The sequence below is a fragment of the Nothobranchius furzeri genome, chromosome 5, assembly GCF_043380555.1.
Source record: "Nothobranchius furzeri strain GRZ-AD chromosome 5, NfurGRZ-RIMD1, whole genome shotgun sequence".
NCBI classification, from domain to species: Eukaryota; Metazoa; Chordata; class Actinopteri; order Cyprinodontiformes; family Nothobranchiidae; genus Nothobranchius; species Nothobranchius furzeri.
In genome coordinates this window covers 6,848,981-6,874,814 of record NC_091745.1, presented here as the reverse complement: position 1 = coordinate 6,874,814, position 25,834 = coordinate 6,848,981, and the positions used below count along the sequence as shown (strand labels likewise).

General features: G+C 42.3%; 1 protein-coding gene across 1 annotated transcript; it reads left to right on the top strand.

Annotated features, from left to right (window-relative positions):
• The first annotated feature begins 837 nt into the window (after positions 1-837).
• On the top strand, positions 838-23,766 carry cavin1a (caveolae associated protein 1a). Its single transcript, XM_015948655.3, has 2 exons — positions 838-1,497; positions 22,780-23,766. Exons 1-2 carry the CDS (start codon positions 1,012-1,014, stop codon positions 23,536-23,538), a joined length of 1,245 nt encoding a protein of 414 aa, XP_015804141.1. The 5' UTR covers positions 838-1,011; the 3' UTR covers positions 23,539-23,766.
• Positions 23,767-25,834: the final 2,068 nt, after the last annotated feature.

Below are 25,834 nucleotides of genomic sequence, written 5' to 3'. Positions count from 1 at the left end.
TGATAGACGTTTTTCATGAAATGCTAAGTCTTATTAGCCCTCACACACTGGTGCAATTGCATCTCAGCATTTGACCCATCCCTGTGGGGACCAGGAGCTATTTGGTGGTTTAATCCCCAAATCCAACCCTTTTAAAGCTGAGTGCCAAGCAGATTGGCATTGGGTCCCGTTATTAAAGTCTTTGGTAGGACTCGAATTGGATTTGAGCCCTGATCTCCCAGTCCAAGGACAGACGCGCTACCACTAGGCCACTGGGAAAGATTACAGGTTTGACTGCCGCACCTTTATTTTGTTGGACTCTGTTAACATTACTGTTTTCAAAATCTGAATGACCTTAAAGATTATACAAGGCGTTGCAGACAAACGTGACCACAACATCAAAAGTACAAGAAGCGAGTCCGTGGGAGAGCAGCTGATTTCAGATGTTGTCTTGTTTTCAGGATCTGACTGTGCTTCTTTATATCGATTTATTTAGTAGACACTTTGTCCAAACCGATTCGAAACAGACTAAGTTACATGCACGTTTTTGGCCAGTAGGAGGAAACTCACACATGCATGAAGAGAACATATTAACTCCTCTAAAGTGGCAAAGGTTGGAGCCAGGATTCAAGCCTGCAACCTATTTTGTTGCAAGGCAGCAGTGCTATGAGCTGCACCACCATGCAATCCTCCTTTCTGGTGTTTCCATTTCACCACAAGGAGGTAGAGGGCTTGAGAAATCCTGCAGCGTTCTTTTGGATTGGAATGGGGTGGAGCCGAGCAGCAGGGGAGGTGCAGGGTGGAGGCCAAGTGTATGAAGGGAAACGTTTGACTGGGTGGTTTTACAGAGAGCAGAGGCATTTGAGTCAGGGCACACATGCTCGAGCTGTGAGAGGCCCCACTCCCCTTGGCTGGCTGGCATCCCAGAGTAAAGGCACACAGAGAGAGCGAGACTGAAGAGAGAAGTGAAGTCGAAGGCAGACTTGGAAGAGGTGAACAAGTGGCTTAGAACGTCGCAGTGGGGTGGTAGCTATGGCAGAAACAGGGGTCAAGAAGGAGCATGCAGAAGTGTCTTATGATGATGACGAGGTAGCCCTGGTTGGTGCTGCCGCAGAGCCGGCGGTGGACGACGACGACCCCGCCGAAGAGGGGGACCTTGCTTCTGGCTCTGGAGGCAAGAGCGAAGCTCAGATGAACGGGGTCATGGTTCTGTCCCTGCTGGACAAGATAATCGGGGTGGTGGACAAAATCCAGCACACCCAGAATGGACTCGAGGCTCGGCAAGAGGCCATGGAGAAGTCAGTGTCAACCATCCAAGGGGAGCTGGCAAAGCTGTCCAAGAACCACATCGACACGTCCAACACGGTCAACAAAATGCTGGACAAGGTGCGCAAGGTCAGCGTGAACGTCAAATCGGTACGAAGCAACCTGGAGAAGCAGGCGGGCCAGATCAAGAAGCTGGAGAGCAACGAGAGCGAGCTGCTCAAGAGGCGCAACTTCAAAGTCCTCATCTACCAGGTGAACGTTGAGGCAAATGCTGCCCCTTTATTATTTTCTCTGCATGCTTTTGATGATCAAAAGGTAAAATCTTAGACGTGGCTGCGAAAAGGGTGCGCTGCATTCCTCACATCCTCAGGGAAGTTTGGCAACAAGTGGGAAAATTCCATGAGAGAGTGTTGGGAAAGCCTCCTGACATCATCTCAGCAGACAGAGGCAAGCTGTGGCATGAGCCCACCCTTGTTTTTCAAAATGAAAAGGGGGACTGAGGGTTCTTTCACGGTGCAGGATGGAGCCCAAAGCACAGTGGTTTCCATGACATAAACGTTGGAATCGCTCGCTCCTAAAACCCCAGCGAGGCTGCTCAACACTGCAGCCCAGTATTTAGAGGGAGGATGCCTCCCCACAGGAGGAGAAAAATACAGTGGCTCCTGTGGAAAAATGAAGGCAGGTAGAGACCTCTTCCACTCCACAGGCGTGCACCATCACCCAGTGAAACTATATAAAGACTAGTGGTGGCAAATAAAAATAAAAGGCCTATAAACCCTGGCATGTGGGGCTACTCAAGACAGCACCAACGCCCCACTTGTGAGAGATCCGAGTACAAACAGCACTCCCATGTCAAGATGAAAACAGTGTTTTTCTCACACGAGTGGGAACACAATCGTGTAAGCAAGAGTGATTTTAACTTATGAGAAGACAAAGCTTGTCAATTTTCCATTAAACAGTCAACAAATTAAAAAGGAGCTCAGATTAATGGAAGGATCTCAGCTGGCAGCTCTGTCTTTAGCAGGCGTCGACACATTTCAGTTTCTAAAGTGGTTTTGTGCCACATGGCCGAAAACTGTTTATCTGCAGAAGCAACAACCTCATTCTAACCCCAGCTGGAAAAGCAGATGTGTTATCTAAAATGAACGCGTAGATCAGAAGTGTGTCATGAGTAGAGCTTCCTCCTGGATCTATATTCGCAGGCACCGCGAGAGCAGGTTACACCGATGGCATCCAGCAGAAATCCAATCACAGACATCCAGACCCCAATAAATAACTCTGTAAAGCAGGTGCCTCCTGCTGTTTGCAACTCTGCTGCAGGCCTTTTCGTCCGAGTCTCTGTGAAATGTTTAGTATTCATGTGGTGGAATCAAAAAGGATTAAAAGGAACGTTTTTAAATGCTCATCTCATTTTAGCTTGCAGAGGTTTTAGCATGGATCCACTGGTCTTTGCTGTAGCTTCTTCCTAGCAGTAGCTGCTGTGATCTATTTTTCATCGGGAGGGGGGCTGCATCACTTCCAGTTCGATTGACTACGAGATGTCACACGTTGGCTCTAAGACACATCTCACTACTTTCCACTGTCTTTGCATGTTAATGCCTCAGAGTGGGATAAGTTTAGAGTCAGAACTACGGCAGGACTGAGCTCGGGGTTACAGCGCGGCATGTGGAGGTCAAGGCAGACGCCCATGGAATTATTTAACCAGTGTGTGTGTGTGTGTGTGTGTGTGTGTGGCCATTCCTCAGCACTATTGGCTTTCACTTACAATGTGAAAGCTTGAACCGTAGTAATATAAGTAAAACGTTTAGCTGCACTCACACTCGTCTTTGTTGGTCTGACGTTTGCCAGCGTTTCGGTCTCGCGGGACCTCGCCGATCACTCCGAGAATAGCCTTGCACTTCAGAGTTTCCGGGCCAAGAAGATGGGGAGGTTTTATATTTAACTCTGCCAGGATGTAACATTATCAGGCAACAGCGAGGCATGGAAATAAGGAAATAATTACCAAATGCAGATTAAATATCAGCCGTAGGTTTACATTATAGGGAGTCTGTCTGGATTCATCACTGTGGGCGTCCTTTTTGCATCCTGGCGTGCAATTAGCCTGTCATCAGAGCACTTCTGCCAGTAAATGAGCTGTGACTCACTCCAGCCAGATTTACTCCCTCACTAAACTGCAAATGAGCTCATTGTATTTTACAAGCAACATTTTTATTTAGAGTTTTGTTTTTGTTTTTCCCCGTTCGTCTCACATATCAGACTTTTGACAATCTGCGTTTGGTTTCACAGCAATTTCCTGTTTTATGAGGCTTTAGGGAAATTAACTCTAATTTGAAACAACATTCTGGAGAAGAGGTAAATAACTGGAACAGACCTGAAAGTCTGACAGGAGCTGAACATTTAAATGCTAAAACCGTTGAGAGAAAACTGAAGATTTTGACATCTTTTGTTGTGGTGATGGGTGTTTGGCTGTCAGCTGTAGTTTGAGATGTTTGTGGGTACAGTCTGCCCAGGCAACAGCGGGAAAAACTTTGACCTGGGTTATTTGTGTCGTCCAACTCTCACACCACAAATTTTTCTGCTGACACACAAGCATTCCAGCTCAGTCACAGACCTCTCAGAGTCGAGTCTGCATTTGAAACCAGGAAGAGAAGCAATAGCATTATTCCCACCTTCATTCTTCACTTGTACCTTTGTTCAATGTTGCAAATGTCCATCCATCCATCCATAGTCTGGATGGGGGGGGGGCTGGTGCCTATCTCCAGCGGTCAATGGGCAATCAGGCAGGGTACACCCTAGACAGAGAGCCAGTCCATCGCAGGGCAACACAGAGACACACAGGACAAACAATCACACACACACACACACACACACACACACACACACACACACACACACACACACACACACACACACACACACACACACACACCTAAGGACAATTTAGACAGACCAATCAACCTAACAGTCACGTTTTTGGACTGTGGGAGGAAGCCGGAGCACCCGGAGAGAACCCACGCATGCACAGGGAGAACATGCAGAAAGATCCCAGGCCGGGAAGCGAACCCAGGACCTTCTTGCTGCAAGGCAACAGCTCCAACCGCTGTGCAGCCCTGTTGCAAATGTTTGCATTTAAATGTCAACTTAATGCTAATTTATTTGCATGTTTTTATGGCAGTTCAGGGACAAAATACTCTGGGTACAGAAAGTATTCAGACACAATCACATTTTCAATCTGTTTTATTGCAGCCATTTGCTAAAATCTAATTAAAATTTTCCTCAGTAATGTACACACAGCACCCCATAATGACAGAAAAACACAGGATTTTAGAAATGTATGCAGATTTGTCTTCCTGGTGAAGATGCAACAAGTTTCTTACACCTGGATTTGACGACCTTCTGCCATTCCTCTCCAGTTCTGTCAGGTTGGATGGTGAACGTTGGTGGACAGCCTTTTTAGGTCTCTCCAGAGATGCTCAATTGGGTTTAAGTCAGGGCTCTGGCGGGGTCATTCAAGAACAGTCACAGAGGTCATTGTCATGTTGGAAGGTGAACCTTCGGCCCAGTCTGAGGTCTTGAGCACTCTGGAGAAGGTTCTTGTCCAGGATATCCCTGTACTTGGCCACATTCATTCATCCCTTGGTAGCAACCAGCTGTGCTGTAGCTGAAAACTCCCCCATAGCATGATGCTGCCACTGCCATGCTTCACTGTGGGGACTATACGACAAGTGATGCGCAGTGCTTGGTTTTCTCCACATGTATCACTTGGAATTAAGGCTAAAAAGTTCTATCTTGGTCCCATCAGACCAGAGAATCTTATTTCTCACGATCTCGGGGTCCTTCATGTGTCTTTTAGCAAACTCCATGTGGGCTTTCATGTGTCTTGCGCTGAGGAGAGGCTTCTGACGGGCCACTTTGCCATAAAGCCGTGACTGGTGGAGGGCTGCAGAGATGGTTGACTTTCTAAAACTTTCTCCCATCTCCTGACAGCATTTCTGGAGCTCAGCCATGGTGATCTTTAGGTTCTTCTTTACCTCTCTCTCCAAGGCTCTTCTCCCCCGATAGCTCAGTTTGGCTGGATGGACCTGCTCTAGGAAGGGTTCTGGTCATCCCAAATGTCTTCTGTTTAAGGATTATGGAGGCTACGGTGCTCTAATGGGCCATTCCCATCTGTACCGGGTCGGCCCGGGCCGGGTAGCCCCAGTCGGCCCCAGCCTGGCCCGGTTGATTCCACACATCCTTGCCTTAAGCCCATGTGGGCTGATTCTACCCACCAATCAGAGGCTTGCTCTAATGGAAGGTGTGAATTTGCTGTCAGCAGTGGGTGTGTTGGCCCTGGTCGGCCTGAAGCAGACCCCCTCGAGAAGAGGGCTGAGAATGAGCCTTGGTTGGCCCGGAAAAATACCAGGCCACCCAGATATGTAAACAACCTACGCTACCCGGCCCGGGCCGACCCGGTACAGATGGGAATGGCCCATTAGGGACCTTAAGTGCAGCAGAGATGTTTTTGTAACCTTGGCCAGATCTGTGCCATGATTCTGTCTCTGAGCTCTTCGGGCAGTTCCTTTGACCTCATGATTCTCATTTGCTCTGACCTGCAATGTGAGCTGTAAGGTTTTAGACAGGTGTGTGGCTTTCCTAATAAACTCCAGTCAGTATAACCAAACACAGCTGGGCTCCAGTGAAGGTGTAGGACCAGCTCGAGGATGATCAGAAGAAAGGAAAGCACCTTAATTAAATACGAGTGTCACAGCAAAAGGTCTGAATACTTAGGACCGTGTTATTTCAGTTTGTCTTTTCAATAACTGCAGAAATGTCTACAATTCTGTGGTTTTCTGTCAGAACGGGTGTTGAGTGTACATTAATGAGGAAAACACGAATTTAATGGATTTTAGCAAATGGCTGCAGTATAACAAAGAGTGAAAAATTGACGGGAGTCTGAATGCATCCTGTATATGACATTTCTTTCACAAACTGACAGGATTTTTGAGGGATTTCTTAGGTTAAAAAAAAACATCTGCTTGTTTTCTCTTTTCTTTGCAGCTGATTGGGCCAGACTGAGACTTTAGGGACCAGGTGGCATTCACAAAGAAGTTCCCAAAATCTCCTGTAACATTTGCAAAGGTTTTCCTTTCCCTGGCGGGGAATAGTTCAGAACGTTTACCAGACAAATTTCGTCTCAAAGTAATAAACACACATCTGGAATGCAATTCAATTCAAAACCGTGCCTGTGCCAATATGTTAGAAAAACACTGTGTTATTCTTAAATACCAGCATTCCCTTCATTTGTGGATCATATGTGTGGTACAGGACCATATTTACTGTCAGTTTCTGGACAAACATTAAGCTGAAGTTTTCATATTCCAGCTGAAAAAGCCAAAGAACTGTGCTAACTCGTTATGCAATGCAAGGGCGTCAGTTTGTTTTCAGAATTGCTGGGGACAATAACCATACACTTGAGTGGGGTTTAAAAATTGCTGGGGACAATAAAGGCAGGCTGTTTTGAAAGTGGGGGGACACAGCTGCCAATCACAAATTTTGCCGGGGACATGTCCCCGGCGTCCCCGGTTAAAATGACGCCTATGATGCAATGTAAATGCTTGGGCAGAGTATTGAATGAGCATTATTAGCTCATGTTTTCCTGAAGTTAGACCAAATGTGTGAGGTTTTAAAGTAATCAAAAGAGATGTGCCTTTGCCCTATAAATGTAAATCACCTTAAAGGCCTTTTGTACATTCATTCTGTGTGTTTTTATCTAACTGCGTTACTTAAAAGAGTTGTTTTACCTTGTTTTTGCTGACGTTTCGGCTGACACCGTAGCCTTCCTCAGAGCTCGCCGCTGTTGTCTGCGTCACTTCCTTCTCCGTTTACCCGCGAGGATCGAAGACTCACAAGAGCAGCGAAACAAGAAGCAGAAAGCACAATAAAGAAATCAGCTGGGACAGACTGGGACAAAACACAACACGGATCATAAACACCAAACAGCAAAAATACAAAAGATGGATCAAGGACGCCATAGAAAAAGGAGACGTGGACACACAACCATGAACAGAGACGATGGGGTCTACACACTGGATCACGCATGGGACTGTGTCATCGGCGAGGAGAGCACGGCAGCAGAGGATGACACTGTCCTCTGCTGCCTGGTGATAAATGGAGAAGGAAGTGACACCAACAACAGCAGCGAGCTCGGAGGAAGGCTGCAGCATTAGCCGAGATCTCAGCGAAATCAAGGTAAAACAACTCTTTTGCTGTGTTGGAAAAAGAACCAAGTCATGCAACCTGCATGACGCCTTTTTCACAAAAAGTTACTAAAATGGATTGAGTGTGATCCAGGGATCACAAATGTGCACCTTTTAGTACACTCTATATCTCCATCTAGTTGATGCAACATGATCCACGAGTCCATCAGAGTGTGAGACAGGACTGCTGTGTCTGGAATCAGGGTGTGTTTGGCTGCAGCTCAAAACAGTGATCGCTATGTGGTCACGCTATCCGGGCCAGGGTAAGACTTCTCAGTTACAGACTACTCCAGCATCTCAGACCGTCTACAGCTCAGACCACAGCCAGAAAACCTCTCCACCAGTGGCCTCAGCCCACTTTACTTGAATAGATATCCACCCTGCTTATACACCGTATTAACATAGCTCCACTTGCTCTAGACATAGTGCTTCCAGCCAGAAAACGTGCGTTCACTGGACCAAATTGTTGTTTCCAGTCGTAGATCAGATGTCAGAATCACTACAAACGAACAGTTGTACTTAGTAGGCCCCTGCAGGCCAGGGCAAACAACTCAGCCGATGAGCACTCGACCAAGTTAGCGCTGTGATTCATCCTGCTGGCATCCCAGCCCCTCCTGCCCTTACTGCTCCCACTACACATCCCATTTTACTCCCACTCAGACTCTTCGTCCAGATCTAAGGGCACGGCTCCGTCTTTATTTGCCTGAACCGTTTGCACACTTCCCCTTTCTGCCCTAATTGGGTGGAAAAATTGCTCTTAAGACTCTTCATTGGGTAATTACATTTCTTTTCATCACATTCAGCCAATATTAGGTTCAAAGAGACAAAGTGTTAAAGTTGCTCCCCCAGGGATTTTTGACCCTAATGGACATCCGTTGGTAAGGGCTTACTCGAAAACAAAAACACAGCTTGCTTGTAATGATTTAGGTATCTACTGCCCTCTATTGCCAGGGAAAATACACAATGTCACTTTAAATTTAATAAGACGTTTTCTGTAGTATTAACAAAAAAGTCCATGACCCGCTGGACTAAAGGTGATTATTGGATGTACAATCATGTGAAAACTTAGGACACCTCTGATCATTTTCGTGATTTTCCTTTGGTTGTCTGGATCAACAATTGTCAGTTAAATATATCATAAAGTGGATGAACACAGCGATATATCATAACACACACACACACACACCGATATTTGAGAAGAGAAATGAAGTTGATATGATTTACACCAAGTGTGCAATAATTACTTGAACAAAATAATTAATACATTTTATTGCTATTCAAAATGTGTTTTGTACGCGCGTTGACCCTTGATCTACACACACCGGTGAATTCCAATAATGAGAAAGGATGATGTACAAGAAGTCAAAAAGCATCAGACAAGAACAACATAAAACAACAAAAGAAATGGTTCACCATAAAAAACTCACACATTACAATAAGATGAAACAAAGAGCACCAATTAGCAACAGGCATCAGTTAAGCCGTAGATCCAAAGGCCATCTAATAAAAGGGAGTATTTAGCCTAGACATAACCTACAATGTTTACAGCCCGTACGATAGACCAGCGATTTGTCTTTACAACATAAATCTATGCTTTTATATTTTTCTCCGTCTTTCAGCTAAAAAGCAAACATGTAAATTCATCAAATTGCAAACTTTATTTCCAAAGTTGAGGCATTTTCTCATTTAATTCCCTCTTTTCTCATTATTAGCAACTGAGAGCGACATTACGGAGCCAGAAGGATGTTTCTTTGACTAGTTTGGTCAAATGTTGATGTTGGTCACGGTTAAACGTTATTCTTTCTTTTTCTTTCTCTCTCACTTTTTACATTCATGACATAAAACCAAATGAGTTCACCCTGTAGTAAAAGCAGCCCTATTGGAAGTGTCTGATGATCCTTCACGTGTTGAAAACTTCAATGTTGTTGCTCTCAGAATGACCTCGTCGTTGCTGTTCACCTTGTTTTTCTTTTTCTCAACATTTTCTAAAGCTTTTTTAATGAATCAAAGCAAAAAGAGGACAAACTTTCTGAACGTGTGACCCTGGGCCTTCACTCAGAGTTACACGGCTCAGCTGAACAAGTGTAGGTTTACAAACTGGCAGTCGCTCTGCTCGGCACTTTCATATTGAGTGTACAACGCTTTGTGGTCAGTGTGTGTGTGTGTGTGTGTGTGTGTGTTAAATGAGGTACAAGGATGTGTTTTAATTTACCCCCCCCCCCCCCCCTTTTTTTTTTTTTAGAAACGATTTTAAGAGCAGAAGGAAGAACCACGGTATTAAACTCATCTGTTCTTATGATTCTGGCGTAGTCTTGCTTCGCTGTTCCATGTGTGGTCATGTTCATTCACTAATGCTGTCGATCAGTTATGTCAGTCAAATCTCTGACAGTGTTGCATTGTGAGCATTAAGGCAAAGTGTGCGGGGTTTTGGTCTAACGGGAACATCTCTAAAATCTGTAGAAGTCTTGGGTTTAAAGTTTATCTGAGGTCATCCCTTCTCTACTTTTGAATCAAAATGGAAAGCTTTCATGTGTTCATCAGCCTTTGAATGGATGTCTCTTCTGCTGCACCTTCTCCGCTTTAACTGCTCAACCTTTAACTTTGTCTTTTTTATGATTTTTAAAGGGCGAGTGGGCAGTTGTGGCTTTCTTTTAGCAACTAGTGACTGTTTATAGAACCAAAAGCAAAATTGATCTCGCTGTGCGTTTGTCTTTTTACCACCGTAGTCTAACAGCTGAAATGTCTCCCCAGCCTTCATTAGTGTCTGCAGGAGTGATTCACAACTAAATTAAACAAAGCAGCTGAGTTCATGACCTAAAACATGCAGGAAGCAGACTGCAGCACCAACAGAGCGGTCTGCCACTCTGAAGTTGCAAGTGGAATTTTCGGGCCACTGGGCGATAGGGGCTGGGTGGCTTTTCTTAGCACGCACTGGCTCAAGAAAACGATTTAAAAATAGGAAAAAGTTGCAAAGTATCCCTTTAAATCTGAACTTAATGTGTGTGTTTAATTTGGTCTAAATGTATTTGTGTATTTTCATTGTGCTGTCACATTGATTTTAATGTTCATGCTATTCTCACTAATGGAAAACACACTGAATGAAGTGTGCTATTCAAACACAGCTGCCTTGCCTTGCCTAAAGTTTTGCATCACATATTTCTCAATCTTTTGCTCACTTTGTGAAAATGTCATCATATTTGTGCTGTTTTATTTACTTTTTCTCCAAATGACACCTGTTAAAAAGACTAACATGATGATCTCTCCCATCTCACCCAACATGCCTGTTCCACATCCCAAAGCAGCAAACAGGATGTACCAACTAGGAGACCCATCGGCTCAGCCACAGTTGTAGCTGTCATCCAGCTACTTGGCTGTCGAGCAAATATGTGTCCTCAAACCACATTTCAACTCTGTGGAAGCTGCTGACACTCTGAGTTTGTGCGGAATACACTTGATCTACAACGGAAGACGCAAACAAATAAAAAGCCGGCCAAACATTTTGAGTCAGTAAACTCCATGACCTTCCATACAAGGGATAAAGCACTGAGACAAGATGTCCAGCCTGAAGGTTTTAATGTTGGGAGAAGTCAGCCAGAGACTTTAATAATCATTAAGAGTTATCAAACCCTTGTTTAACTACTTTGGCACCCCACCTTTTAGTCCATTTATCTTACTGAAGGAGGCACTGAACGTAGTGAATAAAAAATCATGGCATTGCATTACTTTCCAACCCATATGTTCCCAGTTTAGGAAAGATGATTCGAAAGTGCTAGTGCCACGTTTGATGTTCCGGTGGGTCAAAAAAAACGTGCTTTTTCCTATTTTTTAAAAATTCAACATTTTGTATATTGATTTGTTTTATTTTATCTCCACATAACAGATCCAAAATAGGCATACTAGTGAGAATCTGAACAATGAAATGTTCGAAACTGTTGATACACATCAGCAGCTTACTGGGGATTCATAACTCGTGATTTTAGAAATGCAACTGAAGGCCACGCAAAATCAGAAGGAGCCCCTGAGCTTCACTTTGGACACTCCTGAACTACAGGATTAAAGTGACAGTGTGTATTTTTCCTGGTGATACGGGGCAGTAGACACTTAAATCGTTGCAAGCAAGCAGTATTTTTCTGTTGGCGTAAGACCTTACCAGTGGATGCCCATGAGGGTCAAAAAGCCCTAGGAAGTGCAAACTTCTGCAACATAACAAGTACATCAGACTCCCTTTCATCACTGGCAACAAGTGGAGGTAAATGTGTAAAACAACAACATTTAAGAATGGCGAAAGTTTTGGAACCGTTACAAATCATTTAGAGCTGAAACAACTAATCGATTTAATCGATTATAATCGATTATTAAAATAGTTAACAACTTTTTTAGTCATCGATTAGTTGTTTAATAATCATATTTTACCGCATAAAGTCTATTTTTACCACAATCTGACATCGGTTACAAGCTGTTAAATTTGCCGCCAGTGTGTGGCAGTAATGAGCCACTGATCTACCAGTGGAGCCGTAGAAGAAGAAATGAGCCAATGAGTGCCCTCGGTTTTCATGACGTATCACGTTACTGACGCTCATCTTGCTGTGAGAGATGGCGGAACAAGAGGAAATACAGAAGAAAAATAGAAGCGACAAAACTGAAGAGAAACCCCGGACAAAAACCTCACGAGTATGGGAGCACTTCACTCTAGATGCCTTGAAAAGATGGGTGACCTGCAAAATATGCAAAAACCATCTAGCATGGCACAGAAGCACGACGTCCCTAAGTGAACATTTGAGACGAAAGCATGTGGGGGCTGATGCAGCAGAGGAAGCGCACCGCGGTCAAGTGAGCCGTCATTTGGAAGAGCCAGCCCGGTAAGTAACAGAAAATAAACAAGCTGGACTTAGTGTTTTAGCTGAGTTCGTTATAGTGGATGTTAAACATGTTTTTTTGCCGTGTCAGTCTGCGTTGTTCTACTTCTGATTGACTAAATGCAATCGTGAATCTCCTCCGTGTTGTGTATCATGCGCTTGCCAAATTTAGCATGTCTGTTTATAAGAATGTTCTCGTTAAGAGAAAAACGGCGCAAACCCATAACTATGTTCCTCATTCAAAAAAGGACAACTCTGCGGAGAAAAATTTACAGACGAGCTGTGTCCAGGTGAATATAACGCAGCATAGTTGTACGCTTTCAATTTTTAAATACAGGAGAAATTCAGAAAAAGTCTTTTTTTTTTACTATTAAAAGGCTGTTTTACTATCTAACACTGTAAAACGCCTCACAACACATTTTTATCATGTTTCTTAAACAGTATTACACAAAATAAACATTTTTCCCATTTCTCTAGCTAATTTAAACACTCCCGACTCAAAGTAAAAACCTCATGAGCTTCTTACTCAGAGCTTTTTAATAGTAAAAAAATTAGACTTTTCTGAATATCTCCTGTTGCGGGCTATTTTGTAGAACGTAACCCTCAAAATAAATGATCACTGTATATTGTTAATTAATTCAAATAATATAACATTGATTTAGTGTTGTAGTGTGTGTGCTGCTTTATTTTATATGTGTACTTATTTCAGTCTATTTGTGTTTCTTATGCAGAAAAAAAACAAGCAACGATGGACAACTACATGGGGAACAAGACACTCACCCCCCAGCAATTCATACCACTTACAAACTCTATTCTAAACCTGCTGGTAAAAGACATGAGGCCACTATCCATGGTGGAAGGAGCAGGCTTCCAGCTAATGCTAAAAAATTATTCTGGACTGATATTTTGCACTGTTTAGCTCATTTTATACTGCTGACTGTGTTCATGTGCAATAAAATAGATTGCAGTCAACTGCACAATTCTCTTATGTTTTTTTTCTTAACTGAAATGCATCCATCACTTGTATAGGTTAAATAGCTAAACAATAACAAACCGATTAATCGATTAATCGAAAAAATAATCGACAGATTAATCGATTATGAAAATAATCGTTAGTTGCAGCCCTAAAATCATTAAATGCATTTTGTCCTCATGGGCTCCCGTAGAAGGAAACATGGCATCTAACATGGCATCGCCCAGAGACTTAGACATGCTCCCACGTATTTTAGACCTGATTTTTATTGTTATATCTTATAAAGCTGCCAATATTCTTCAACAGCTGGGCAGCATTTCATTCATTTTCAGCAACATTTTGATGGCTATTTCCAGAAATGAGTGGTAAAAACTACACATTGTCTCTTTAAAATGGTTCATTTCCAAATATTTTAGAGAGTGCCCTTTGAAGCATCTAAAAGAAAAAAAGAAAACAAAAATATACTAAATAGAACAGTCTCAAACCAAAAAAGTCCTCATTTACTAAACAGGTGTAAAATAATTAAGCAGCAGCAACTGATTGAGTAAAATAGCAATAATTGTGACTCTTCTTAAATAGATTGATTTTAAAGTGCAGGTCATCTGCTGACTTTGGCAACTATCGTTATGTTGATTCTGAACAAGAAAACTGCCCCCCCCCCCCCCCCCCCCCCGCTCCATATGAATACATGAATGTGTGAGAATAGGTGAATGACCTATTAGCGATAAGGCCTTGGACTTGATTACCTTCTACAGGTTCGGTACATTTACCATGAATTCCACACAATCCATGTTTCATCCCTCAGGCTTTCCTTGAGGTCAGTGCTCCATCAGTGTGCCGCCAGAGCTCTGCTCCTGAGGTGAAACGTGGAACGCATTTAGAGACAAAACACACAGCAACTTGTCCTTTTTTCTTAAATAACCCACATATGTATTATCTCCGCTGTTCTACATTTTCTACTAAAGTTACTTCTGAACAAAGTAAAGCCTGATCTGCACAAACCATCGATCCATTTGCCCCGCAGTTCATGTGGCAGCTCGCTGTTCCTCATGCTGGTATGTGAATCATACCGTTGGTGAGAGCGTGTTGATACACAGAAGGTCTGAAGTATACCCTTTGGCATTACATTTAGCATGCACGTGAATGTTTAGGATGATTAATCAATACCTAACATAAATAGTACCCATATTATGTTCAGTGGGAGCAGCTTTTTGTGTGCTAGGCCTGTTTAAAACGTTAAAACCATTCAGCAGACGAGATTTATTGTTTTTTAGTCAAATGAAACTAATGTAAAAGAATCTCACTACTTGGGGGACCAAGTAGTTTAGGAAACAGCAGATGACTTAATCTAGGAGGAATTTAGCTTCTGAGCTTCGTATCAACAAGATGTATTACGTGTTGTGATATGTTAGTCATAACAAATGTCAGATTTTCCACATGAAGTGTCTCGTTTTCACACACACCATCAATAGCTTCATTCAGAGCAAACCCAACGCTGGAGATGCTGTTCAGGGTGTGTATCCTATATTGTTCTCTCTCACCGTTGAGCTTTTTAGTGAAGTTGGCAAAAACGTTTGAAGCTGTACTCAATTTTGAAAACACAAATAACAATTTTGTGGATCTTGTGGAGCTGTAAGTCATTGTGTGTTGCACAAAAAGACAACTGAACTTTGAGCACACGTAATGTCCTCTTCACAAAGGCTTTAGAGCATCTTGGAAAACTCTTAACAGAGCCATTAAAATGGTCTAATCTGTATCCTGAGGGACAGTTTGAGATTAAAATTATGACGTTTGACCAAAAAAAAGAACCAAGTTCACCCCCTCGCTACTGTGGATGGCTTCAGCGGAGAGAAGTTTTCTAACTTCTCCCGACACTTGAGCTCGTTCACGTGCCATCTCACATGGAAATGCGAATGGAAAAGTACGTTTTCCACATCTGGCGGAGAACAGCCCTGCTGAGATTCCAGGGGTTTATGTGGGAAGGCTGAGCTGTGGAAAAGGGCTTCCCCCGTGTGTGAAGTTAGAACGTTGACAGAAAATCAAAGGAGTCCTCTGCCTTGGCGTAGCCATGTTGGCCGTGTGGTACGGAAAAGCTCTGACTTTGGATGAATGTGTCCATTGACAGAGTGGGAGTGCTGGTTGTTCATTTTCCATTATAAACTAAGATTTGGGGGCTGTTAGGGTCGGTTTCCATGGTACTCACAGGAGGGCTGAATGAAACAGATTTGCATGACACTCACAGACTTACCCTGAGGTGGGAGGTGGGTGGGTATTCCTCTGTGACTGTTTTATTTAGGACAGTGTGGGATGCATCAATATAAACGACCAGTGTTCTTATTTTAGCCTCCAAGCACTCTTTAAAGATCAAAGCGTCACGTTTTCAGACCCATGCAGGGTACTAACACGCAATTCTTCAACTCCACCTTGTCAATCTCCCGTTTGGCCTCCACCCACCCGGAGCGCCACGTTGGTCAGAGATATCCGTCATTGTGAAGGCTAAGTGCACAGCTGCAAGGCCTGAACGGGCAAAGGCAGCTGGTCCTGTGGCTCACCGGAGAGGCCTGTCATCACACTGCCTCAAAACGAATGGTGTGTGTGTGTGTTTATCTACAAGCTTGCTAAATGTTTGCATACATAGGTGGATTAGGATCCATTACAGTGAGTGCTGAATTTTTTTTTATCTTACTGTGTTATTGAGATTTATTTAAAATGCAAACCTGAAGTGGTTGGCAATCACTTTTGAAAATTGGAATTTAGAGCTGACAGACATTGTTTTCTTGGTTGTCCATAGCAACAGAGCATTTCATTACCCCTGAGCTTTCTTTTGACTCACAGGGTTTTTTGCCTTCAGTGTTCTAGGGCATTTATTATACATTATTTTATTATATCAACAGGTCATTAATGCTAAAATGTTATTTGAAGGAAGTTTGTGATTATGTGAAGCTTCAGGAAATTTTTAAACAGCTAAATAATGGTGTGTCCAATTCAACATCTAAAGAACATTCTAGTAGTGATGTCAGTATTTTCTGGATTATTTATGAATAATTGTATATTAGACTTGAATTAATTGTATTTGAAAATAGAAATAAGCAGGTTTTGCTAGCCACTTTTTATTAGAAGGAAGCATGAACAAGAAAGCTTTTGTTATTGCTCAAACTCCATCATCAGTCTCTTGACACCTGTCGGTGAGTGCATACAGGAGGTAAAGCTTTCCATGGTCGCTAAGTGGCAGGTTGGAGGACGGGGGGAGGTAACACAGGAACGCTAATGGACTCAACGTATTCAGCCTCAAGTTCTCAGTCTTGTGTTTAGTGATCAGGCCAGGAAACCCAAACAGGGCTCACTGATACATCACAATTTCCTAAGGAAGAGGAGAGTGTAAACAGGGAAGTGTTCCTAAGCCAGATTCCCATCAGACCAGATTCTTCAGAGGGTTTAACTATTTTTGTTAAAGAAGTATTATGCAGTTTGTTGCTTAGAAGCAAACCAAGTTCCAGGTTGATCTACTGTTTCAACTGGTGTTGAGTCATCACTATTAAAGAATCAGACAGGACTGATTAAGATGCCTAATTTGGCATTGATATAAAATTTTAATTAGAAAAACCAAGTGTTTGGTTGTTTGAGGTTTTCTTCACACAGTTGTTGGTTATTCACAAAAGATCTCAAAATATGGCAAAATAATACAATTTATTGAAATCCTGGGTTATATTTGAGACCTTGAAACAAGAACAACGAAACAGATATGCCCATATCTACCTACTTACCTATTTACTTAACTACCTTCCTACACTCCTACCTACCTTCCTACCCACCTACCTGCCTACATACCTACCTACTCACCTACCTATCTACTCACCTACCTATCTGCTTACTTACCTACCTATCTTACCTACCTTCTTACCTGCCTGCCTACCTACTTACCTACCTACCTACCTACCTACCTATCTGCTTATTACCTACCTATCTTACCTACCTTCTTGCCTGCCTACCTACTTACCTACCTGCCTACCTACCTACCTACTTACCTACCTATCTGCTTACTTACCTACCTATCTGCTTACTTACCTACCTACCTACTTACCTACCTATCTGCTTACTTACCTACCTATCTACTTACCTACCTATCTGCTTACATACCTACCTATCTTACCTACCTTCTTACCTGCCTGCCTACCTACTTACCTACCTACCTACCTACCTACCTACCTATCTGCTTACTTACCTACCTATCTTACCTACCTTCTTGCCTGCCTACCTACTTACCTACCTACCTACCTACCTACCTACCTACCTACTTACCTACCTATCTGCTTACTTACCTACCTACTTACCTACCTATCTGCTTACTTACCTACCTATCTTACCTACCTATCTGCTTACTTACCTACCTATCTTACCTACCTTCTTACCTACCTGCCTACCTACTTACCTACCTGCCTACCTACTTACCTACCTACCTACCTACCTACCTACCTACCTACCTACCTACCTATCTGCTTACTTACCTACCTATCTTACCTACCTTCTTGCCTGCCTACCTACTTACCTACCTACCTACCTACCTACCTACTTACCTACCTATCTGCTTACTTACCTACCTTCTTGCCTGCCTACCTACTTACCTACCTTCCTAACCACCTACCTACTTACCTACCTACCTGCTTACTTACCTACCTACCTACCTACCTACTTACCTACCTACCTACTTACCTACCTATCTGCATACTTACCTACCTATCTTACCTACCTTCTTACCTGCCTGCCTGCCTACTTGCCTACCTTCCTGACCACCTACCTACCTACCTACCCGCCTACCTACCTATCTACCTACCTACCTACCTGGTTCCTGGAATAAGGGATCATTACACCATTGTGCTTTCCCTCTTCTAAGTGCCTTTGCTTCTGCCTGGTACACCAAATGTCCTTTCAGTTCAATAAGCTTCTTACTCAATCTTGTAATTTTAGGGGTAAGAATTCATAGGTGAACTCGTGTTAAAGGGTTACTTGTTCATTTATTTATTTATTTATTTTGCCTCTGCTCATTATTTAGCTCAGATTTAATGGTAAAATCACAGAAAGAGAAATCTGTACAGTTAAATTTTATTTCATCAATGTTTCTCACTTGGCTTTTGTATGTGTTTGCAAACAGAGTGCTGCCTATAACATTGAGGTACATACATGAAAACTCACGCCAATATGTCGAGACGTCAGCTGTTTGTCCAGCTCAGCTTTGGCATGCAGCGGGGAGACGTGAGGGGGTGGTTGCTATGGTTACAGGGCTGTGTTTATCTGTTTCTGTACAGCAGGGGACGGTGTTGTTTAGTAGAGGGGGTGTCTGTAGGACCGAGCAATGCAGTGGCTGGTGTCCAGAGAATGGTAGATGGAATCTAGAAAGTAGGAAAGGCCAGCTGAAAATAAACGCACACACAGCAGGTCGGCTGGGCCAACTGTGCACTCCAGATAAGGAGACGATGCCCATTTTATGATGGGATCATTCAGCTGTATCTGAAATGCCTGGACATAGGCTGTGATCTGACTGATGTTGGGTATGAAAGATAGAGACAGACGCTCTGAGTTACATTTAGACTTGTATCACACTCTTTGGTGGTGTGAGTGGGGGCTCTGCAGTAACCAGTGTTGGGAGTAACGCGGTACAAAAGTAATTAATTACTGTACTGCATTGCTTTTTGCTGTAATGTGGTAATGTAAGGCATTACAGGAAAAGAAAATGGTAATATTTACTTGGTACAATTGTCAGTAACGCGGTAATTACAATGCTTTTTTAAACCCAGAATCAAGATGTGGGTTTCCTAAAAATTCTAATTGCGGGAAGCCTGAAAAAAGATCTAGTATCCACATATATGATGTCATTTATGGACTCAGCTTTGCGGGCGTTCTATGAGCAGAGAGGACGCAGCGGTAATGGCTCAAATACTCCAGCTGCGTCCTGCGCGCGGCCGCTGTTATATTCTCAAAATCACTCCGCCAAAACAAAAATAATTCGTTTGCGATCGTTTATATCAGCCCGTATTCTCTGGTACTTCATGTAATTTTCAGCTGAGTTCATAATCTGTGCCCCGGTGATTTCAACTCATTGCTGCTGGAGCGCAGCGCATATTAAGCTTTTTTTTTTGCATTTGGTAGATGCCTTTGGCTGATTAGTTAGAAAGTAGGAAATCTAGGAAACAGTTTTTCTGGAAGACGGAGAAAACATGCAGCATGCAGGAAGGTTAGAGAGAGAAAGGGCCAGAAATTATTCAAATAAGATCAAGAAAACAAAACAGTGACCAGTGAAAAGCAATAATATATAAGCATTTAATATTTATACATGTGATAGAATCAGATCACCCCAGAAGTCAGTCCCACATCCAGGGCCGTATCAAGGCATTTGGGGGCCAAGGCAAATAAAGGCTTGGAGCCCCCACCACCTCACTCCCTGATCAGTTAATATAAGATGGCAGCGTGCTGAGAGTACAGATTGTTATTGCTTTTATTTAATAAACAATCATTTTAAAGCACTGTTATTATATCTGACTGTTTTTAACAGCAATTCTAGCTCAGACACCACATCACCTTCCACATATATGTCATGAGCTCACTGAGCGTCACATTACCAGATTCATACTGAAGTTGTATTGGTGAAAGTAACTTAAAGTAATGCAAAAGTAGTGTAATGCCTTACATTTTAAAATCAGTAATATTGTAATGTAATGAATTACTTTAAAATGAGGGTAACAAGTAATAAATAACGCATTACAGTTTGGAAGTAACTTGCCCAACACTGGCAGTAACACTGATTCGATCTGACATTAAAAACATTTGATAAATGATGCTTTAAGACAAACTAGGTGATGAAGATATCTTTGTTAATCAGAAGTGAAGCCCAAATTTAATCTGTTTACATGATGCAGATTGGTTTTGTGCGTCATAGCTGCTCTACGCTGGTTATTTTTACAACATGCCTAATGAAGTGGTGTTGAGTGCCATGATAGGAAACATAAACAAGGTTTCTGCAGCCAGAAAGCTTCTTATTTGTTTTAATTGTGCACTCTTTCCTTTGTATTAGTTTGGCAGAATTACAGAGATTACAACATTGAAAGAAGAACCAATCAACTAATACCTCTTAACTGGATCGCTGTTAGGCACACTGGACTGGAAAAGGCAGTTTTTCCTCTAACCTTCAATCTAAATGTGTCAGTGATGGTCATTTAGAAGTAAAAAGTGTCCATCCATCCATCCATCCATCCATCCATTCACTTCTGCCTATCCAGCGTCAGTTCACGGGGGAGCAGCCTAAGCAAGGAGGCCCAGAATTCCCTCTCCCCAGCCACTGGGGGGATCCCAAGGTGTTCCCTGGCCAGCTGAGAGACATAGTCCCTCCGACGTGTCCTGGGTGTCCCTTCAGGTCTCCTCCCGGTAGGACGTGCCCGGGAAAACCTCACCGGGGAGGCGTCCAGAAGGCATCCTAATCAGATGCCCATGCCATCTCAAATGACTTCTCTCAATGTGGAGGAGCAGCAGATCTACTCCAAGCCCCTCCCGAATGGCCGAGCTTCTCACCCTAAGGTAGAGCCCAGACACCCTGCAGCGAAAACTCGTTCTGGCCGCTTCTATCCGTGATGTCATTCTTTCGGTCACTACCCAAAGCTCAAGACCATAGGTGAGGGTGGGGACGTAGATCGAGTAAAAATGTATTAATTGAAATAAACTGCTACTGGATCTTGCACTTAATCACTTGTAATCTGCCAAAACACAAACACAAGTCAAACAAGTCCTGAATTTAGTCCGTTGAAAGTTCTGAGGTACGTTCTTTGGTCCAAATGATTAAATTACATTTTAGTTTATCAAAAGGTTTATGTTTTAAAGCTGTTCAATCCCAAACAACAGTCACTGGTGACTTATTTTTATTTTAAAAGTAAACATGTGCAATCGGTAATGGAGAAAGAATTCAGCGATGCACTAAGGTGTGACAGCGAGCAGCAGGGTGGGACCACAAAACCCTCTCTAGGTTGCAAAACTGCTGGTGGGAATGGATTCTTAGCATCATCTTGACTCTGATTGCTGGATTAAAAGTAAAATTTTCCAGCTGTCAGTTTGGTTGATGTGTGACCGATGTTTTCTTTCCTCATGGCCTCAAAAACATCTGATGACACTTGGTGTGCCAGCATCTGCTGAGCTTTCCTTTCTAACGTCTGACTTTCTGTATGTTGCACAGAATGTTTACACTTTGGCCTTCGTTCTGGTTTTGCATGTCAATGTTTTCCCAGGTGTGAATCCGCTGAGCTGCAGTTTGGCAGATTTTATTACAAACTGAAACCAAACTAACCGCGGAGTCTGTACATGAAACATGAATAACAGTGTGCTTCAGGTTAAAAGGCTTTTAATTTAAATTCAAACTGTTTTTTATGTATTTACTGTAACTTAGAATTATATCTATATACTTTGTGAAAGGTTTGATCCAGATAATAAAATATTTTATTGAAAGGAATAGGAAATGGCAGGAAATAATGTGGTTTGGTGCAAACGGCTGGAGGCTTTAGTTTCGTTGTGACTGCAGCTGCCAACAATATCAACAGTTTGTCACACACATTTGGTTTCACATTATTTTATACAAGCACCTCAGAATGCATGTGACTATTTCAGCTTATTTTCTTGTATTTCTGTTGATTTCTCTCTGAATCATCTAAATCAGGGGTAAGCAACCCTGGTCCTAGAGAGCCGCAGTCCTGCATGTTTTCCAGCCATGCATGAACTTGCAGCTTCTAACTGGCTGAAGAAACACACCTGATCCAGGAAATCAACAGCAGGAAAAACAAAGATAGTTTGAAAACCAGCAGAACTGCAGCTCTCTGACACCAGGGTTGATCTAAATGGTAAAGCATGTGAGGCTCACGGCTGTCACCACTAGATGGCCCTATGCACTAGTTACAGTTTTGCACTGCACATAAATCCAGAACTGCAAAATTAAATTTTTGGTTCAAATAAAATTTTCTTTTTTTTTAGACAATTGTTTTAATGAAGTTTTAAAGGTGCAGTATGTAATAATATAATGAGAATTTTACAGTGAGAAAATCCCAAAATCATCTGATGTTTCAGTCATTTTGGAAGGAAGGTTATACCGAACCATATCCAGCTGGCTGCGAGGGTTGTCAGTTTCTCTCCTTTCAAAATAAAGGATGGAGGGGCGTAACTACTGTTTACAATCAGTGAGTGTGGGGGTGCCGTGTCTCCTACGAGCTAATGCTGCAGCGTCGACATTTGTAATTTCACAATGGCCGGCAAAAAGCTCCAGAGTTGTTCAGAGTGGTTGCAGTAACCACATTTTATCACATGATGTCATTTTTACTTTATTTCTACATAATGCACCTTTAAATACTACTTTATTTTAGCAATATTGATCAAAAAATGTCATACTGAAAATGATTTTCATCTGTTTAACAGCCTATTGTATTATTTTTCCTTCCAGGACCAAGTGAAAACACCAAAGCAATCCAAATCCAAGATAGCAGAGACAGCTGAAGGTAAAGCAACAGACGGTCTGGAGCAGATAGCTGAAGAAGGACAAGAGGATGTCAGAGAAAATCCCAACTCAGATGAAGAAGTTGTTGTTGATGAAATAATAGTGGAGTCTCGTACAAAGCGCTTCCAACATGCCACCAAGCAGCAAGTGGACAACATCAAGAAAGCGTTCTCCAAAGAGAAAATGGAGAAGACCAAAATAAAGACCAAGGAAAACTTGGAAAAGACCAAGCAGAGGACCCGGGAGAACCTGGAAAAGACAAGGCAGCGAACCCGTGACAACCTGGAGAAAACAAAGCACAGCTTGGAGAAGAAAATGGGCAAACTCGGAACCCGCATGACCCCGAACATGGAGCGCAGAGCCAAGATTAAAAGCTCCAAAGAAAAGATGAAAAAGTCCCTCACACCAGATCACACCGTCTACGCTCGCTCCAAGACAACTGTGTATCGAGTCCCTCCCTTCACCTTCCATGTTAAGAAGATCCGTGAAGGAGAAGAGGAGGTGCTGCAGAACACAGAGATGGTGGAGGTGACGGAGGCAGAGGCGCAGCCTGGGGAAGAGGATGCTGGGTTGGATGTGGAGGTCGAGGAAGATGAGCTGGTGAATGTGGATGGCCCAGAGATGCAGGCACTGTTAGAGGTGACTGATGACTCTCAGCTGGTCATGGTGGAATCAGACCTTCTAAAGAAGGCTCAGCACGAATAAAGACTCCACGTGACGTGCCAGGATGAAGAAGGAGACAGTCTTGATGACTGTGTCTGATCAGAAGAACACAGTGATGGTCACAGGGACGTCGTAGAAATGATCACTTTCTGACATCTCATTTTCTCTCTGTTGTCATTTTTGGACCCAGCAAGGAGGACTTTTTATTTTTGCTCTTAAAAAAGATAATTAACAAAAAATAAATAAAAACACAATTAAATAAAACAAAGCTAGCTTTTAATATATTATACAGGCTGACTTTCTAGAGTTAGAACATTTGTTTTTGGTTTGATTTATTTTCTGTCTATGAGGAAAATGCAACATAAATAGATTTAATATTTAACACATTTTAATTATTTTTCTCCTGTGTGTCCAGAGCATTCATATAAAGCCAAAGGAAAGTGTAAAGAGGCTGAAAAGAAGGGTTTCATGCAACAAACATGTGAAACACAGAGAAAGAGCGGGTTTATTTGGGTGGAAAGACAAGAAAACAACCATTCTAATTAACAGCCAAGGGCGTCAGTTTGTTTTCAGAATTGCTGGGGACAATAACCATACACTTGAGTGGGGTTTAAAAATTGCTGGGGACAATAAAGGCAGGCTTTTTTGAAAGTGGGGGGACACAGCTGCCAATCACAAATTTTGCCGGGGACAAGTCCCCGGCGTCCCCGGTTAAAATGACGCCTATGTTAACAGCGTGTTTACTACTGCTATTAAAATGCTGTACCAAGTTTTGAACCACAATATTGCACATTTTTAAAATTAAATGTCAATTTTACAGACAATGGCAACTAACTATTTAAATCTAATAAGTGAATTAGACAATTAACCACAGATAAAACCACAACAACTAAAATACCACCGTGTGTTTTATTCCACCACTGGAAATAAGTGTGTTTTAGCTTTTTAAAAACCAGTACTCGTCCATGTCTTGGGGTTTCCAATCAGTTACTTACAATTAATTTATCAAGTAAATGAATCTGTCTGAGGCTGTAACAGAATATGTAATGTTTTCTGTTGTGTGTCTTAATGTTAAGTGCTTGAAAATGTGGATGTAACCATAACTGTGTTGTTGTCGTTCACATTCAAAAATGGTCTTTTGATGCATCTATATACAGTATGAGCTCACCAGCATGCATTCAAGTCACTTCTACAGAGAAAAGAAGAACATCTGTCACCATGGTCACAGCTCGTCACAGTACATGTGCACATCCTTGATAAAAATGTTCAATATAATTGCTTACAAAAAGAGAATGGCCTGAAGAGGAGAAGGCAGTTAAATGACTGCCAGAGTAAAACATGTGAAAATGCATCTACTATCTTAAATCCAGTTTAGTGGACACAGCCAATCGTTGGGGTTTTAGGATTATCATGGGACTAATATCAACAGCAATGTAACTGTACAGCAACCTGCAGTGATAATGAAACGAATGTCGCTACTGGTTTAACCAAACGTCTCTGCATATAAATTATAAAATCAAACTGTTTTTTCTTGTCAGATAAAGAGCAAAACATAATGGGAGGATACATCTCTTACGGTAATCTATTCTGAATGTGAAGTCAACTGCCTGTGGCAGCGTTCAACCTTTGTCACATTAGATCATGAGAGGAAACCGTGCAAGGCTCCAGACAGAAACAAGAGGAGTGCTTCTGTTTCTTCCTCCCTGCAGACTTCTATGACCTTGATGTGTTTGCAGGCACCCAGAAGCATTGTGGCAGAGGAAACACCACCCAAATAATCAATGGATGGGGAAATGCAATTAAGGAAAGTGTTTACTCTCTCTCTCTCTCTCTCTCTCTCTCTCTCTCTCTCTCTCTCTCTCTCTCTCTGTGAAAGCTAAGCAGTGAGAAAGACAAAAGAAAGCATGCGTGTGATCGTGTTACAAGTCTATGCAAACTATTACAACACACCAAGGGGAATTGTTATCTTTACATAAAAATAAATTATATGCTTGTAAGATTATCATTTTTATTTTATAGCTTTATCTTTGTGTTGATTTTTGACAGATATATAAACGATCTCCCATTACCTAAATGTGTTTTTGCAGCGGTGTAATTCAGTTTTCTTTTCTTTTCACTGTTGCATCTGTAAGTGGCGTATGGCCTTGATGTCACTGACTGTACCTGCCAGACTCAAGGTGTTTTGGCCAAACAGGTTCAATATTAATAAACGCTTATTACATAATCCACCAGTTTAAGGTTTGTTGACTGTTTTATCTATCTATAAATCCATTTATCCACACGTGTGTCATTTATAAATATTATTTTAAATAAACTTAGTTTGATTACGTTTGGACAC